Source organism: Festucalex cinctus, chromosome 8 (genome assembly GCF_051991245.1).
Source record: "Festucalex cinctus isolate MCC-2025b chromosome 8, RoL_Fcin_1.0, whole genome shotgun sequence".
In the NCBI taxonomy this organism is placed as follows: Eukaryota; Metazoa; Chordata; class Actinopteri; order Syngnathiformes; family Syngnathidae; genus Festucalex; species Festucalex cinctus.
In genome coordinates this window covers 23,735,363-23,755,074 of record NC_135418.1, presented here as the reverse complement: position 1 = coordinate 23,755,074, position 19,712 = coordinate 23,735,363, and the positions used below count along the sequence as shown (strand labels likewise).

The following is a 19,712-nucleotide window of genomic DNA, read 5'->3' as shown; positions in this document are numbered from 1 at the left end:
TATTCAAACCTTGGTTTGTGATCTTACACATATTGTTATATTGTGTTATTGTTTTCACATTAGTGAATGTAAACGACAGTGAAGTTGTTTTTAAAGTTGTATGGCTGTGAAGAACATCAAAATACATTTCTTTGGATTTTTGAGGACTCTATAAACGTTTGTAGTTCAACCTAGGTCAGGCAATTTATGCATGAAACGTAATTGTTCCAACCTCTGTCAGGAAAATTGTTAAAGCCAAGTGATTTCTTGTTTGGACATTTTAGAAAAATGCTTTTTGGATTTATTATTAATTTTTTTTAATCCTGGTTTAAAACTTTTTTTTTTTCCCCCATACATATGATTAAAGGAATACTTCATTTACTTAGACAATTATAGCAATAAAAAGTTAATATTTTGTCTATAATTAATTTGATACTTTCATTATTTTTCACGTACAAATAGTACCTTTAAAAACACATTTTGCAAGATGCTGTCGACTGAAAATGACATCACAAGGGCTCAGACAACCAATCACAGCTCAGCTTGTGAATGTCACATGACCAAACCTAGAAAACAGGTGAGCTGTGATTGGTTATCTGAGCCCTTGTGATGTCATTTTCAGTCGACAGCAACTTGCAAAATGTGTTTTTAAAGGTACTAGTTGTACATTAAAAATAATGAAAATATCACATTTATTATAGGAAAAATATTAATGTTTGACTGCCAAAAATAGCTAAAAATGTAAAGTATCTCTTTAGGGTCTATTAAAGCATTTTAAACTGAAATGTGATATATAAATAAAGTTGCCTTGCCTTGCTTTTAGGGACTGTGATATTGCATCAAAAGTTCAAATCTCAGTCAGAAATAATACGTCTGTGACCTGCGTTATTGTTTTGACGTTTTAACATAAACAGCGATTAACTTGTTCTCACACCTGTATGGCAGTCAACATGTTAAAATTCTTGTTCTTTGACTTTTTGGGAACTCTGAAGGTGGAGACAACGTTAAAACCTCCATCAGGGATCTTGTGAGCTTGTGGTTCAAGTTAAGACCGTGTGATTTATTGTTTTCACTCTTTAGAACAGCTGACTGCAGTCAAATTGTTACAAAATAAAAAAATGGAATGTGTGCGCAGTACATAACTTGTTTTTACACTTGTATGATATAAATCTGTGACATGTTAAAGTGAGTTGTTTTACTGATTATTTTTTTCTGACAACCATCTGATTCAGGGGTGAAAGATTTTATTAGTCTTCTTTTTTTATTTTTATTATTATTGTATTTTTATTTTATTAAATCACTAGGGGTGTTAAAAAAAATCGATTCGGCGATATATCGCGATACTACATCGCGCAATTTTCGAATCGATTCAATAGGTGGCTGAATCGATTTTTAAACTTCCATTTTTCATGGAAAAATATTCAACAAAACGTCTGACTTCGGGTTAGGATTCACACCTTGAGCATGGAAGAATGTTATATGAATGGAACATTAAGCCTTAATATTTTATTTTAATGCTGTTCAAACATGAAACAGATTACAACCTGTATAAGACTGAAATTTCAGATCAATAAAAAATACATTTTCATACAAATCTTACACTCTACAAGTTTACTGATTAGCATTTTCTAAATTTGAATGGAAAAAAATCGCAACAATCGACTTACAGATTTGTATCGGGATTAATCGGCATCGAATCGAATCGTGACCTGTGAATCGTGATAAGAATCGAATCGTCAGGCAATTCACACCCCTATAAATCACAGTTCAAAAAAAGTTTTTTTTTTATGGCGACGGTTTGACAGATTGAATAGATCCACCCCCACCCCCCCTTTTTTTTTTTTTTTTTTTTTACTATATAGGACTAAAACGGACTACACTGGAGAAAAGTGCATCTCCTTGCTATTTGAAGGCAAACCAATTGAGTTATCTCTATTGCATGTGTAAACACCATGTCGCCCACACGTCTGGGTGGACATGTGTGTGTGTGTTCAGCACTTTTGCAGTAAATAAATTAGTGTTCAATTGAGTCTGGTGTTTACGCTCTTGTACGGGGGGGGTCCTAATATGTCCACAGATTACATTAGAAACCCTCTTCAATTCAGATTCGGCCTCAACCTGAAAGTTGTCCACATCTTCGAGCAGGCTGGGAAGTGTTGTTTTTAAATGGGGAGTGGGTGAAAAAAAAGTGGGAGGGAAGTGGGGGGTGGGGGGCACATTTGGGAATGATATTGGCACCTCAAGTATTTCAGGTTACAAGGAACAGCTGTTGGACACACACAGACAGAAAAACACTCCAGTTGATGGACCTCCACCCCCACCAAAAAAAAAAAAAGTGCAGTAATTGAAGGCACTCCATCACATGAAAAAAGTGATGCCGGAAAAAGTCACTCCACTTACCTCAGCCTGCATCAAACTTCCCAAAATCCCTGCAAGAGTTCCCAGGTTCCACTTTTCTCTCCTTGTGTTCTCGGGATAAGAGAAGTCCGGATTGTTTCTTCCCGCGCGCACGCGCGATGTATCCTGTTTTGTTCAAGCTTTCCTCACTTCTTCTTTTAGCTCTTTTTTTTTTTTTTTTTTTTTTTTTTAGGCCAACGTCGTCGTGCGGCTTCCCAAGTGGAAGCAGCACCAGCGTCGGCGGCCCATGTTCGTCAGCAACAAGGGAGTCCCGCAAGTTGCCTCGCTCGGCCCCTCCAAACGCGTAATGCGTAATGCACCCCCCCCCCCTCCCTCTCTCTCTCTCTCTCTCTCTCTCTCTCTCTCCCCGACTCCCTTTCCCTCCCTCCCTCCCTCCTTCCATGCCTCCACAGTCTGCGGACCACCCCGAAACAGGAAGTTCACTTTTTGTTTTTCTTGGAGGAAAGAAAAAAATGAAAGAATGAAAAAGACAGACAAGACAATGCTGCTTCTCTGCTTTTCTCTTCCGAGTGTTCGATTGTAAAAATTCTGAATAACTTTTACTATACTTTTCGAAAAACTTTTTTTTTTTTTTTTTTTTGCATGTTTATAAATCAAGCACATAGTCATTTGCTGTCATAAGTGATTTCAATATGCGAGTGGTTTCCCCCCCCCCTGTGTTTTCTAACGTTGTAAGTTCAGCGTGTGTGGTTGACTGCACGTGTGGATGCTGCACACGTTGCTCCGAATCAACCACAAAACCAGGACTGGATTTTTTTCGATGTATGTGCACGCGTGTGCCACTTTATTAGGTACAGCACTCACAGTCGACAACCAAAAAGAGTTGGGTCAGCAATTCTGATTTGTGACAGACTATCTCACGCTGAATTATTTTTTGTCGTCGTCGTGGTTACAATTCATTCCGTGATCAACACTCATAACTCAAATTACTCGGGTCTTCAGTTCTGCCCCCATTTAAATTAATGGCAAGACAATCGATTTATTTTTTAGCTATGAAAAAAATTACATAAAGAAAAATAGCAGTGTACACAAGCTTAAAAAAAAATAAAATTATGAAAGTGTCTCTCTCTCTCTCTCTCTCTCTCTCTCTCTCTCTCTCTCTCTCTCTCTCTCTCTCTCTCTCTCTCTCTCTCTCTCTCTCTCTCTCTCTGAAGACTTTCCAGGGTTTCTTAACTCATTCACTCACAGCCATTTTCACAGAAGCAATCCCGTTCGCTCCCGGCTGTTTTACTGGATTTGGACAGATTTTGCAAGGCCCACAGAATATTGTGTTGTATTGCTATAAAAGCATGGAATTTTTCTTTGCAGTTGAGAGGCTGCATCAAAGCCTTCTGTATGCTCTAGCATAAAAAAATAAAAAATAAAAAACAAAAACAAAAAAACCCCAAACAAATGTATAAATACGTCTTTTGGACACTTAGAACATAAAAAAACGTATTTATACGTTATTGGGAGCAAATGAGTTAACAGCACAATCACTTGCACGTGTCACTTTGTGAGAGCCACACTCAGAAGTAACATCTATTAACTACCCTGCAAAAAACAACAACAAATACAGCCATTCCTTGTGATGCAAGTTCCCCGACTTTGGAATTTTTTAGAAATATGAGTCGATGTTCTGCCAAATTCTTTTTTGTTTGACTTGCGAGTACAAACTAGAGCGCTATCTGTATCAAAGAGAATTTGGAGGCTATTCTTTAAGTTGTTGGCCACTCCAATTTAAAAGTTCCTGTCAAACTAAACAAAACCTAGGAATAAACATTTATGATTGTTAACATGCACATTGTATATGCATGTAAAACAACCACAAGTCTTCAGTCAGCTAGCATAAAGCTTATGCTTATAGGCAATGATTAGCATCCGTGTTATAACCTTTGAAGCAATAAAAAGTTAATATTGCCTCTCAAACTTAAACCAAATGCTGGGGACTCAAATGTCGTGCTGGATTTAGAGTAATTTAAACTAAACTAAAAAAAAAAAAAAAATGCCTCCTATAGATGATTCTACCATGAATTTTATAGTGCACATGTTCTATTTGCCTGGATTGGCTGGCAACCAGTTCACTGCCCGAAGCCAGCTGGGATAGGCTCCAACACCCCCGTGACCCTAGTGTGGAAAAGCGGTTAAGAAAATGCATGGATGGATGTTCTATTTGAAGATTTTGAAAGAATCACCTCAAGTGTTAATGAATATTCACATTTAGCCTCTTTTCACCAATCAAATGAAAAGCGGGAATGACAGAGGCCCATTGTGGCGTCCGGCCGCTTATGTGACGATTTGTTTCTACTGGCTGTGATTTTCTCTCTCGCTCACTCTCTCTGCTGCGTGGCCCTTGGATAATATTTCAATTCCTCAATAACTGGATCAATGCCTCGCCCATAAAAAAAAAAGAAAGAAAGTTTCTTATTATTCGCTGGCTGAGGCTCTTCTGCGCTGTCAGTGTGTTCACACAACCTCCCAGATGTTTTGTAGTTCCCTAGTGGTGGCTGCAAGGCATATGCGGTGATTGTCCATCTATCCACTCATTTGTCTTTGTATCTTGCTAAATGGAATCACTTGTAAAACATTGAGGTTTTTGGTTTTTTTCATTTTGTCTTTTTCTTTTTTTTATACTGTTTTTTTTTACTACTTCATTGTGCTCTTCAGCATTGATTGTTTTTTTGTGATTTTTTAGTCCAAGCAGGAGCTGTTTTTGGTTGAACTGCTAACATAATTTCATAGGGTTGATGAGGTCATGGTTCAATGGCATACTGTGGCTGGCATTTTTTTTTTTTTTTTTTTACAGTGTGTGGATTCTTGGGTGAAAACTGTGCATAAGAATTTATTTGGAAATTGTACAAAAGTTGAATCATCTCCTCCATGTAAAAAAAAATAAAAAAAATAAAAAGACAATTCTTCAAATACTTTACGAACTTGTGGAAAAACGGTTGAAAAACTACAAGTAAAACATTTTTTGCTCCAAATTTTCTTAAATTATATTATAAGATGGATGCACATGGTAAAAATGTATACAATATTTATTTATTTATTTATTTATTTATTTATTAAACATGAGTAATATTTTTGTGATTGTCAGAATTTCCTCATCACTGAGGCTGAACAGAGGAATAAAATTTAACATTTTCCCAAAAATATTTAACTCATTCACTGCCTTTGACAAGTATACTTGTCAATTGTATTTTTTAGAGCGGTGCTAAATGGGGGCGAATCTGAGCATGCTCCACTGTAAATATCAAACTTGGAAACAACTTTACTGATGCCCAACCACCGGTAGATGACATCATTGCCCCATTTTATAGGAAATAAACACAGTTTCAGAGTCCATGGGAGAAATGGCTGTATTTTGGCAAACCTACATTTTTCTGCTGTCAATTATAAAAGAACGGGACGGGACAAAAAGTAGGGAGTCTATTCTGTTATTTGGTAGATTCGGTTTATATATAATTATTGAATGTAATATCACGTGAGTATTGGAAATGTAAAAATTTTCTATAATGACTGGCAGTGAATGAGTAATTTGAAATATTTTCTCGAAATTTTTTTATTTTATTTATGGAATATTTTTAGTTTGTTGATATTTCTCTTTAGTTGTCCAAAATTTCACCCCCCACCACCCCCCCACCCCACCCCACCATTTTTGTTAAATTTTAAATTCTCATGTGTTTTGAATTTATTTCATAAACTTTAGTAATAAGTGAACTTCATAATTTCCATATGACTGTGACAAAATGTAAAGTTACAATAAATTATTAATTTTAAATAAAATCTATTCCTCATAAAAAAAAAATAGTATAGTTTTATCCGCATATTCTAATTATTTGAATAAAGTAAAACAAATATTTAAACTTTGATTGCATAATACAAGTAGTACAGGTTTAGTTTAAAATTTTGACTGAAATATTTCTGCTTTTTTAAATACATTCTCAAAAATATTTCAACATTGTGCAAAATCTGAAAGCAATTTTACAATATTTAAGTCAACTTCTGTGATTTATTCTTTAAAAAAAAAAGTAAATATATATTAATGACATAATTGCACATCATGAGATTACAACTGAGTCAAAAAATAATTTATTATTGTAATATTCAGTCTCTCGTCATCATAAAATTCTGACCTTTAACTTCATGCTAACACATTTAATATATATATATATATATATATATATATATATATATATATATATATATATATATATATATATATATATATATATATATATATATGTATATAAGGATAAACTAGTAATGCCACACATAGAGTAAGAAGTAATTTTGTGTATGCAGAAACACAAAGTCAACATAAATCCAATCAAGTCAAGTCAAGTCAAGTCATCTTTATTTATATAGCACTTTCAAACACACAGTAATAGTATATTAGCCTAATAACCAAATAAGTGGCTTGAAAAGCAGCAGTCATTTTGGAGAAATGGTTGAACAGTTGGTGACCTGGATGAAGGCAAAAGTCCAGTGAGGCTTTGTCAACTGCCCCCAGCAGTAACATTTTGTCAACGAGAGTCCTGGGGCTTTAAGTCCCCCAATATAGCCACCAAATCCGAGAGTTCTTGGCCCCTGAAGTGGCCCGCAGATGCCGGAGCCATATGCCGGCGTGCACAATCCCGCACCGATTTGTCAATGGACAGGATTAAAGGTGAGTGGGCAAATCCAGTCAGCAGAATTATGGGGGATCAAATACTTATTTCACTCATTATAATGCACAGCATTCTAGAACTTTTACAACATGGAACATATTTGAAAAAAAAACAAAAAAAAAAACAGATTAAGTCTCAGATAGAAAAACTTCTTTTATCCATGGGTCAATTTAACACACTTACAAAAAAGGACGTTTTTTTGCGAGATGTTTGAATGTGATGCTGCTGATCTCGTCCCTGCATGCAGGTTGTATAAGAGGTGGCAGAAAGCATCTGTTGCTAAGTCGCTCGGCACCTGGACACCATTCCCACATGCAGCAAAATCCAGCAGAATCTTTTAGGGGGATTTGTTTTTCCGTTGCAGATGGTCACTTGCACATGTTTTCTTCATCCCCATTGGTCCGGGTCCCGCAGTGACAGTGGCTCCTATATAAGGCTGCACTCTCTCTCTTTCTCTTCTTGTATAGTGCAAATCATGCATGGGCCACACAGCTAGAGAAGACTTGCAACTGCAGGTAAGTGTTGGGCATTAATTAAGTAGAAACCATTGCAAATGTTTTAGGGGTGCATGCGTGTGTCTGTACTGCAAATATTGTTGCATATATTTTGTCATATCAGTTGCACTGGAGCAACCGCACCGGATATAAGTGTAACTGGCCACAGCATTAGGTACACCGGCACAATTGAGTTTCTGCGTGTTTGAAATGTCATTTGATAATAATATGTAATATATAATTGTAATATAATAATGTGGAAATAATAATTTAGTTAATTTCCAGGATTTCTTCATCCGTAGATTAAAAAAATATATACAAATACATTAATCACATTCTCACATTTAAGACACAATTTTTATATAAAACAATCATTAATTAATTTCTGGGATTTTCCATAAATATAAAGTATATTCATGAAATATTCTATACAAATGAAATACGTTTTAAAAGCAAAAAAAATTTTTTTAAACATGTTGATGACATAAGGATGACATTTTTCTTTTCCTCCATAATATGTTGTGTATGTTCAGATGCACATTGTGTCACTTTGACCTCAACGTTTTTACTTAAATTTACAACTTTTAAAATGTCAAGTTAAATGCATTGGTTTGTGTCATTTGCCATTTGTACTGTACATTCACAAAATGTTTGGATATATATAAGTAGCATTATTATCTTTGTAAATGTGATTTTTTTTCTTTTATGTTTATTTATTTATTTATTTATTTATTTATTTAACCCCATTAGGATACACATGCACAATCCAAAGTTTGGTATCCATCAGGGTTGGGGAATCAAGGTTCAGAGAAAAACCTTGCCACAGTTTTTTAGCCACAAGTGTTTCATCACACCTGGCAGGTGAACGAGCTCATCTACATCTGTTGAGTAGAAGCACCTGTGGCTCAAGCCTGCTGCATCTGGATTCCCCTAAATTGTTTCTAAACGACTGTACAGTATCTCCCCATTTGGAATCATGTGGTTGGCAGTGTGTGCCACCTGTTGGCCATCCCTTGTAAGTGCATCAAAAAAAATCCTCAAAACCAAGACGGCTGGCAGTTCAGCCAGTTGTTTCAGCAGCATATACAGTAGTACTGCACTGGAAATACGTAGCTGTGTGCTCGTGGTACTGCCACGAGAGGGCAGCATTGCTTAATGATGATGATAGGATCAATCTGAACGTCAAACATTCCCATTCCCACCTGGTCTGGATAAATGGTATAAATAAAATAAAGTTAGTAATAATAATAATTTTAAAAATCCTCCCAAAATGACCTACAAACTATTATTCTTTCTTTTCTGTCTATTAGGACTCAAAGTGTATAATAACAATTAATTCACGATTAACAGAAAATAGAATCCACCTTGTAATTATTATTGTATTGTATCTTATTGTATTACATTTAAAAACCTTTTGCAGTAGTTTCAGCAAGATAAACCGTCAAACACGCCGTTAACCTTGCATTCATGAGAATGAGGTTACGGGCGCCATCTTCCAATTGATGCAACATGCACGCAAGTCAATGAGTGATGAAAGCAGCAGCCAAGTGTTAAAAAGTGAGGCCGGCCGGTGTGCGATAACCTGATTAGGTGTTAGGTGTTTAGTCCTCCTTGACAGAATTAGGTCCCCCGCAGGAACAGGAACTTGTGCTGTAAGACCTGAGGGTGAGGGTGCAACAAGCAAGGACCGTGACATTAATTCCCTCAGCTTGTGATCTCTGTGGATGCTGCACTATTTACTTTCACACTCTCAATTTGTACCTAACTTCAGATGTGTTTATTTAATGTACCATATTTGGATCATGTTTGGCTATGGATTGGAAATGTATAGTATTTCAATGGCGTGTACGCGTCTATTTTGTCATACTTACACCATAGTCAAAGGTCAAATCATCTCTAATGTACCACAATTGAACATTTAATGCTCTGTGCATCTCTAATTTATCATATTTAGATCATATTTAATGGTTTGCCCGCCACCAATATTTACAGTCTTCCCTCGCTGTAACGCGGTTCACTTTTCGCGGTCTCGCTGTATCGCGGATTTTTTTTTTTAAGTGCAATTTTGCATATTTTTTTACAGTAATATACCCATTTTATAAAATTTATGAAGGTTTGAACATTGTCAATGTTTGAACAAGAGAGAAATGTGAGAACATGTAAATGCCTCAATGAGAAAAGTGTATAAATTGTGCGGTCGGGGATTTTAGAGCCTTAAAACATTTATAAGAGTTGTAAAACATAAAGCTAACTACTTCGCGGATTTCATTTATTGCGGGTATTTTTTGGAACCTAACCCCAGCGGAAAACGAGGGAACACTGTAATCCAAATTTACACCTCTATTTGACAAACTTACATCACATTTGTGTAGTTTTATCACCATGGAATACTTTACTCCAGAAACAAACAAGCATATAGTGCCCTCTGCTGTCCAAACTGTTGATAACCATAACAAAACTGTCAACAGTAGCCTACGTATTTTAGGCCTTTCGTACACGTTGTTTTGGCAAATTGTAGGAACTTCCTTTTGCTGTTCCTTCAAGTAAATGGAACCACAGAGCTGTTTTGACTGATCTTTCTGTATGTTCGTCGAGGGGATTTTGGATGATTACAGTAAAGCAAGCAGGCGTCATTTTAATTGGATTCCGCTTGGTAGTAAATGTGATCAAGTGACCCACATTACCAAAACATACACTAGTCATTTGCTGTTTCATGTACATTATTTTAGCACCACATCCATCACCAAGCAGCCGTGGGGAAAAAAAAACAAAGACCAACAAAAACACTAATACTAGCTGAATTGGTTTGAAATCAAACGTCCTGGCAGGGGAAAAATATATTCCCTTACCCCAGTTTGAGAACCCCTAACCTTATTATTTCAAAGGGAAAACTACAGTCAAGAGGCGATGAAAGGATGCAGTATACCGTTGTTGATGTTGTAAAGGCAGGAGTGATGTAAGGTAGAGATATATCAGGTAACTGGGTCTGTCCTAATGGGATCACCTCGTGGATTTAAAGGTTATTTGAAGTGCTGCTTCCATCATGAACGTTGACCACATTCACTCACCTTCCCTCCTTATATCAGGTTGGTTGTTGTCGCACATGACTGGACAGTAGAATGCTTGTTTGACTGTACAGGGAACTAGTTGCTAATCACAAATTCGTCTTTTTTTGTGATCTCAGTGCATTTTTGTGCTCTTTTTGTAACTATGTCAAAGCCCTGGCTAATAGGAGGGAGTAATTACTCTCGAATAAATATGTTGAAGTGTAACCTCGTATCTCAAGGTACCACTTGTCAACTCTAGAAAAATCATTTGATGGAAATTCTGACAAATAGAAATGAAAAGAAAATAGAGAAATATCTTCTTCTGATTGGGGCACAGTTGGGCAAATTCCCAAGTTGAGGTTTGTCACAGTACAAGCACCGTGATTTGCACAACATGGCTGCTTCAAACCAAAATGTCCGACTTCCTGTTCAGTTTTGTGCATCGATTCTTTAGACTTTTTGCGCGTCCTGGTGGAATAGGCATGTCCACCCAATTTTTGGATCTCTCGCTGGAAATGTTAATTAATTTTCACCAGAATCAAACCATCTGCAAAATATGCTAAGTGTATGAGAATTAAATTTAGTTTATTGATTTATTAGAAATATAGAAAGCTCAAAGGGATTTTGCACCAAATCCAGGCCCTCGATGATGATTTAAAAAAAAAAAAAAAAAAAAGCAATTTCAATAGGGTAGAATAGCTTTTTTTGGAGACCTTAATATTCCCCAAAATTGATTGATTTATTTTTTAAATAGGGCCCTGAACACCACCTCCAAAAACTCACTTGGTGGCACCCTCTGCAAAATTAGAAGGAAAAAAAAATCCCACAATACCGGAATTTTAAGCAAATTCCAGTGCTTGTACGTTGACAGAAATCTGCCTAAATTTGCCCAAATGAGCCCCAATCAGAAGAAGCCACTGTATACGATGCACAGCATTAAATTACATATCTTTGTTTGATGATACTTCTGAAGAGTTGCCCTGAAAAAAAAAGGGGGTTGCAAGGACTCATTCATTGTTGCTCGTGTTTATTGGTTTTCTGACATTGTAATAAGATTTCATGTCAATTTGCTATCATTCATTAGCCTTCACTGCCTTTCCTTGTCTCAGAATTTACAGGCTCTTTTCACTTTTGTTGACAGTTCAACCTTGGACTAATCCGATCAGCTTGCATTATGTTAGTGCGGTTCACCGTTGGCCGGCCGAGAGTCGGATGCATGGATGGATGCAACGGCGTCTTCCCAGGTTAGCCTACCATGACACTGCAAGGGGACGAGGCAGGCCAAAGTCACACCTTATTAAGCCTCCCCAAAGGAGATTTTGTGGGATTGCGTGGAGTGAAGGATTAGGGTTTTAGTGGCCAACAGTGGGTCAGTGTGTCAGTATATCAGTGAGTCAGTAGGCTTTTAGTTTTCCCTGAGTGGGTCACTCATCTGCTTTCCGTTGGTGGCGCCAACGCCGGTGAAAAGGTGTACTCACCTGTTTACGATATAAGACTAAATCGTCGCTGGGCCTGCTGTGAAAGTAATGTGGTCACTAAGAAAGTCCTTTGTACTCACGGGACACTTCATTAGGAACACCTGCACGATGATTTCTACTCCCACTATTATAAAGGACTGTCTCAGAAAATTAGAATATTGTGATAAAGTCCATTATTTTCTGTAATGCAATTAAATAAGCAAAAATGTCATACATTCTGGATTCATTACAAATCAAGAGAAATATTGCAAGCCTTTTATTATTTTTAATATTGCTGATTATGGCTTAAATCTTAAGAAAACTCAAATATCCTATTTCAAAATATGAGAATATTTCCTCAGACCAAGAAAAAAAAAGAAGCCATAATCAGCAATATTAAAACAATAAAAGGCTTGCAATATGTCAGTTGATTTGTAATGAATCCAGAATGTATGGCATTTTTGCTTATTTAATTGCATTACAGAAAATAATGGACTTTATCACAATATTCTAATTTTCTGAGACAGTCCTGTAGTTGTTACTTTTCCTTTGATTTTTGTTTTTGGAAATGAGGCTCGAATCTCAATGACGCTCTCGTGAAATAGAGGACTTGATTAAATGACTGATTGATTTATTATTATTAAACAAATAATATATGGAGACTGTTGAAGCCAATGTCGCCCCTTAGACATCTATTAAAGTCCATTTCGATGGTGTAACTCCACTTCTGTTAGCTGACCCCAAGAGTTGCCAACGTTGGTTTTTATCTTTGGAACGTTGGCAACCTAGCAGGGTACCCAGCCTCCTACTCAACATTAGCTTGGGTAGACATCATCCCCTGCCTTGCAACCCGGTTTAGAAAAGTAAAGAGTACAATGCAACCAAACGACACGGGCCGTGTCAATGGCAAATTAATCATATGCCATTGGCTGCTTGAAAAAATGTATTTCTATTCTAATTTGGCCCCTGACCTGGGGTGCAGAGCCAGCAGACATGGATGTCGTAATGTATCCTGAGCTGGCTCACATGAAGAGATCATTTACCCTGTTAGTGAAATGAAAATAAGCGCCAGCATGCCAAGAGAATGTGACAACTGTTGACACATCAAACAGAGACGGTTGATAAAGCCACTTCTACTGTTTGTATGAGCAAACACACCCTTTGCCTTAGAGACCGTCGACATGGCAGGTAGCCTGCCACCTAAAATTGCTCGTTTGGTCACAGGCGTTTGGGGTTGGAAATAATTGCACATCTTAATTTGTAATGATGGGCAAGCATGGTGATGGAGGCACGTCTGACTCACAGTCAAAAAGTTGTAGGTTCAAATTTATGTCCTCTGCTGTGGCGTTTGCAAGTTCTCCTCATGCTCGCTTGCAATTGTTAGTTTTGTTTGTTGCTTATATGTGCCTTTGTTGTAGTAAAATAAATAAATAAATAAATAAATAAATAAATAAATAAATAAAATAGTAAACACATTTTCGGCAATGAAATCAAATAAAACCAAAAATTAAAATATCTTAAGAGTAAAAATAAATAAATAAATAAATAAATAAATAATAGTTATTATTATTATTATTATTATTATTATTATTATTATTAAAAATGAAATTACACATCTTACATTTATAAAATTTATTTATAAAACTAATAAAAAATAAGTATTTATATTTAGCATATCATTAGTTTTCGTCTTTGTCAATAGTCCACATATTATTAAAAAATACAAATAAAGCTGATACTCAAACAAATACAAATTAGACTAAAATAAAACATAAAAAAATAAAATAAAATAAAAAATAAAAAAAATAACTCACTAACTCACAGACCCACTCTAAAAACTAATGAAACTAAACAGGGGGGAAAAAGTCAAAACAAAAGGGGGGAACATGTTTTGTTTTGTTTTGTTTTGTTTTGTTTTGTTTTGTTTTGTTTTGTTTTGTTTTGTTTTGTTTTGTTTTGTTTTGTTTTGTGCTGTACTAGAATAACGTGTCATTTCAAATCCACTCCAGTAGGTGGCAATGTTCCTCTCAGTGTCATAGAGTGTGCAAGGAATATTAGCTCTTCTGCAGCGACGTAAGTAATACATATATCAATTTTATAGGCAAATGATACTATATTGCGAAATATTGTACTCATTTTTTTTGAGAAACACATTTAATAATTCAAGATTCAATATAAAAGAAAAACAGCACAGATGTGTATGTTCATTTCTTTTATTCCAAAATATAGTCATACAGTACATTGAAACTGCAGTCGCAATTATCAAAAAAATCTGATAATAAATCATTCAATAAAATCCAATATCATGTATAAAAAATAAAAACATAATTACAGTCATGCCGCTACAGACAAAAGACACCCATGTTAACACAAATAGAACCTGAGAAAATACACTGATTGACATTTGTATTCCGTGGTCTTTGTTGTGAAGTAAACTATTGCCCAGTTTGGTTATGTTGTACATAATTTTTGAGCAAAATTGTCTCGGGGTGTTAAAGTGCTTATTTTGTTATGATGGCAACAAGATGCAAATAAAAATATGAATATAATAATACAAAAAAAATACATACTGCATTAAACCGTAAAACAAGTTCAGCTTTGGAGGCAATTTTTTGTGGATGAAGTCATAGATCTTATTTGTACTCGTGATGACGTAATTTAAGAATTGCAATTTACAGTTTGGGATACATTCAAAATGCCAGTAAACGCAAAACACAGCTAGTTGAGCACCTATTGTGCACCTGGCATGATGTCAAGTCTTCCTCGGTGGAATGATTAACAGGTTGTGTTTTGCTGGGAAGCTTCTAATTATACATCACACCAGTAAACTTTGGACTTTGGCAAATTATACGCGCCAACGTACAACAGCACATGCCGATTTGACCCACCCGCCGTGCAGACCTTCACATTACCCGACCACTGAGGCAATCGTGTCCCGATGGTTGCCAAATCATGACCTTGGGTTCACATGCTGACCGTGTCGTCCAACTGAGAAGACCGCTTGTGACAACAATACAGTGGAGATTCTGAGTAAACTTTTTTGAGGGGGGGGGGGGGGGTGCTTCAGACAATGCCCGAAAATTCACTCATTGGTGCCCCTGGAAAGTTAGAGAAAAAAAAAATTGCCCCCGGCCAACCGTTTGACAGATCAACACAAAATTAAAATTACCGGTAGACGAAAATGTTTATCTTAACCGGATGCACTAAAATGTCTCAAGGACCCATGCTTGAAACTGAACACAAAGCCCACCATTTTGGTTCCAGTCAGCCATTTGAGTAGAATTCCATAGCTATATTTGTTTGATCGATTAATCAGCCAGCCGATTTAATCGGCGGATCATAGCGATTTTAAATCAGCACATAAAAAAATCGGGGTTTTTTTTGGTTTTTTTTGCTGTTGCGGTTTCTTTGTTGGATTTTTTTTTTTTTTTTTTTTTTTACATATTAACACATTACAAACAATGACTCCCCCTCCCTCCCTAATTTGCATTTCTAGTATGCAAGCATTAAAGACAAAAAAAAAAAGAAGTAAGTTTACGTATTATATTGTATAAAGCTTTAACTCCAGAGTTAACTGCAGTTAAAGCTTTAACTCAGGAGTTAAAGCTTTAATTTTGACTCCAGTTAACTGCAGAGTTAAAGCTTTAACCCTGACTGCGAATTTTATTCAGCCAAATATCGGAATCAGCCTGTAATTTTCTAACTTTCAACTCTGAAAATGATAAATATATATCTATTCGCCCGTATTCTTTTGCCGACAAATGTGTCTAATTTTAGAGCCATCGGCAAGCCATTTGTGGCCATCTGTGTACTTTAAGTATAATACTCTAGGACTTCTGCATAACAAAAAAAAACAAAAAAACAAATCTACACAAACTCTTATGTGCATCCACAGGACTCGACGATCATGTCAGGCACGTCCGTTTTGATGATACTGTGCTGCGAGTTGAAGTAGACCATGGACAGAGGCTGCCGCTCGGTGGGGACGCAACACGAGGACGCAGCCGTGTTGATCCCGTTGACCTTCAGCTGACTCAGGACGGTGGCGTGGAAGGACGAGGCGATGCCGGGCGATCCGGCCAGATGCTGGGGGCACTGCCCCACGCAGTAGTTCATGTGGTAGCCCTCGGGCGCGATGATCCAGTCGTGCCACTGGATGTCCTTGAACTTGATGTACAAGTCTTTTTTGCAGCACACGGTGACGTCGTCGCCGCAGCGCAGCGAGCGCTTCCCGATCGCGTGTCTGGCGGGGTCGTCGCGGAGGCGCACCTGGGCCGCCAGGAAAGGCTGGTACGGGTTGTCGGGCGAGTTTTCCGGGGAGCAAAGGTTCCTCCCGTCCTCGTCGCAGCTCACCTCCAGATGGAGTCGCTTCTGGCCGCCGTCCAGGAAGGACTGCAGGGTGCGGCTGATGGGGAAGGTGTGCCAGTTGCTCTCCTGGACCGCCAGCATCTTTTCCATCACTAAAGTCCGTCGGCCGTCTGCGGCGAGGAAGACTTGAGCCGGCACCGGCAAGGGCGATTTGGAGGAGCGGACGTAGATCCAAAGGGAGGACTGCAGCACCTGGACGCTGCGGCCATGTTCTTGTGAGAACTGGAAGGTAAGGCTGAGATTTGCTTCGTCGCCGTGCCCACGTTCATCTGTTGGGGCAAACACAGTAGGCACAAAAGTAAGGAAATGTCAATGATTACACTTGATACGGAATTCAAGATAATGTCTATCAATCTTTCTGTCCAACTGGTCGTCCATAGACTGCATCGATCTATCTGTAATGTTGCCTTCTAGTCTGTGCTATCACTCAACTCAACTCTATATTTATTATAATGGATGGATGGAGGGTCAGCAAATACAATAAAAACAGCAGAGGCCCCAGAATTGAACCTTGTGGAACACCACATGCTCCGTTATACATGTGAATTCATATACTGTCGTACATATTCGTCCGATCACTTTCTTTTTTCTTTTTTCTTTTTTGCTTGACATAGTATGAAGGGGTCAAAATAATAAAGAAATCACATGACTTACGTCAAGCCAACTAGTGAGCACACCAAATTCCCTACATCACAGACCACCAATCTGTCCATATGGCAGTCCGTCCATCCATGTATCTGTCTCTCTGTCCATCCATTTGTCCTTCTAGTTGTCTGTCCATGCATACTGCTCTTCCTTCTCAATCTACAGAAATGGTTCTCAAACTTTTCACACCACCTCCAAAAAAAAAAAAAAAAAAAAAGTAGTCTACTGAATGAGTCAATGAAAATATGATGCACATAAAAATTAAATAAAAAATTGTAACTGAATTTTTACAACATTCTAAAAGATCAAATGCATATACTGTATATTACTTTGCTTAAATGTTGGTAGCTGTAAGCCGTACTGATTTAAAAATTAAAGTTTAAGCCATATAAAACTAAAAGCACAATCTAATTCAGATTCTTGCATATCACCACTGTTACCACACTTTGATACCTTCTCGCTTCATCTCTTGATCTGTCTGTCCATCTGTTATTTGTTTCATCCGTAACACCGTTCAGCTTTCTCTATTTTTTTTTTAAACTATCTCCTGTCTGTCCATCTGTTCATACAGCTAGTTATCTGTCAGTCTGTGGTTTCTGTATATGTGCTGTTGTCCTTCCGTGATGGCTTGGCCTTCAATCTTCCACCTGTCAGTCTGTCTTTCTGTCTGTTGGACCATCTCTTTTGCATCCATTAAACTTTTGCAAGTCTTCGTTTTAATATCCGTCCATCTGTCCGTCTGTCCATCCATCCATCCATCCACCCATTTAACAGTTGCTCTTGCGGAATAATACTGCAAAGTTAGCAGTAAATAGCCAATAGAACGCTGCTATATTATTATTACACTGACTGAAAACTGGTGAAACAATGTATCCATGAACTTTCACCTATTTTCCTCACAACCTGACCTAACAAGTAGAGCTCAAAGAATCCATGTGATTCATCCTTTTTGCGCATGCCTGCAGAGCGTCACGTCAAAGTTCTTTTCCTATAAGTCATTTGAAGACCACTTTAGTACACTTACTTATATCGGCAAAGCTGACTATTTCATAGCCTTGGTCTTTGGATAGCACATTGTTGTCTAGTTGGAGGGTGCCGTCCTGCTTGACGCGCCCCGAGTGCAATTTGCGCAGCGCGGTGAGCAGCGCCGCCCGGGGAACAGTCTGAGAGATCCTGGGTCTCTCTTTCAGGTGCAGCTTGTCCAAAAGTTGCTGCTTGGCGATCTCCACCATCAGCCTCTCCTCCGCGTCCCTCCCAAGGGACCGGGGCCCGCAGGACGCGCAACCCGGGGGGCTCCCGCTTACCCGGAGACCCTCCCAGAGCAACGGGGCCGAAAAGAGAAACGCGCACAATAAGGACTGCGCCATTTGAATGTCAAATCAAACTTGTGCGTTAAATCGAATAACAAACAACAACAACAACAACAACAAAAAGGTGTTATGCTTCAAATTTGAGGTCCTGGTCTGCAGCTGCGGAGAGTTGAGTGATGCCTCGGTGTCCTGGTGGTGAAGATATCTGCTGTGGGGTAATCCACCAAAAGTGGTGACACGTTGAAAGGGACGCACCAATGAGCGCACCGGGGCACCGTGAGGAACTTTGTTGGCAGAGCATCTGCAGACGCAGCACGCAGTCCAAACACGTACGTATACTCATAAGCAGACGTGTAAGGCAAGGCAAGGTGGGCGACTGATTGGCAATGACCGAGAACATATGAGGACAAGTACATGCGAGCGCCCCCTTGTTTGGGGAAAGTACATAAAGTGCAAGATTTGCCCCTTACACGTGGGGTGAGCAGTGCGGCTGAACTTCAATGCGCAGAAAACGTGCCGTCATCTCAGTGGGCTAAAGTTGAATTGAGGGGTGCCCTTTCACCTACATTCAACACACTGCATCATGTCAAGTCTACGTCATATATGTCTGACGATAATGACAACCATTTAGGCTTATACATTTTGTCCATGTTTAATCGCTGTGCTAAATTGTTCAGCTGTTGCACCGTATTTATATAAGACGTGCATAAATAAATAAATAAATAAATAAATAAATAAATAAATAAATAAATAAATAAATAAATAAATAAATAAATGACCATCTGCATGCTTTCACATGCATTGCCAAAAATGATAAATGCATTTTTCCTTTTTAAAATGACCATAATGTATCTGTGGTCAATATACCTCATTAAAACTCAGATGTTGTTGAACGTGCTGTGAAAAGGTGTGATGGCATGAAAGATGTTGGTGATCTGCACAAGGGTCGATTGCGGCATGAGTGCAGTGCACGACTGCCAGTGTGTGGCGAATCTATGCAACTGCATCCTTTTATTTCTAGTCAGGCATGTAGGTAAGGTCTCTTTTTGATTTCAACGTTGCAATTATTTGTTACAACAATTAAAATTAATTCTAAATAATGAATGTTTAATTATTTTTATTATTTTATTTTTTTTGTTTTGTTTTTACTTTTATTTATATTTGCATTTTGTATTTTATGAATTAATTAATTAAAAAAAAGCAATCACTCTCATATTATTTGATAAGACACTATGTCAAACTACATGACACTATTGTGGTGAAGTTACCCGCATGTTAAACCTAAACTCTTCAAACATACAGTATAAATAAGCCTTTCGAGCAGTAAACTGCCTCAACAAAGTCT

The 19,712-nt window shown here is 37.7% G+C and overlaps 2 protein-coding genes across 2 annotated transcripts in view; both read right to left on the bottom strand.

Annotated features, from left to right (window-relative positions):
- gli1 (GLI family zinc finger 1) overlaps nucleotides 1-2,653 on the bottom strand; it is a 51,822-nt gene extending 49,169 nt beyond the window's left edge. Inside the window, exon 1 of the mRNA XM_077530379.1 lies at nucleotides 2,380-2,653. The gene's annotated coding sequence lies outside the window, so the exon portion shown is untranslated. The remainder of the gene's footprint in view (nucleotides 1-2,379) is intronic.
- Nucleotides 2,654-14,241: 11,588 nt separating this feature from the next.
- Nucleotides 14,242-18,903, bottom strand: LOC144024259 (inhibin beta B chain). The gene is made up of 2 exons (XM_077530430.1): nucleotides 18,082-18,903; nucleotides 14,242-16,681 (listed from the first exon to the last, which is right to left on the bottom strand). The coding sequence occupies exons 1-2, from the start codon at nucleotides 18,422-18,424 to the stop codon at nucleotides 15,924-15,926; spliced, it is 1,101 nt and encodes a 366-aa protein (XP_077386556.1). The 5' UTR covers nucleotides 18,425-18,903; the 3' UTR covers nucleotides 14,242-15,923.
- Nucleotides 18,904-19,712: the final 809 nt, after the last annotated feature.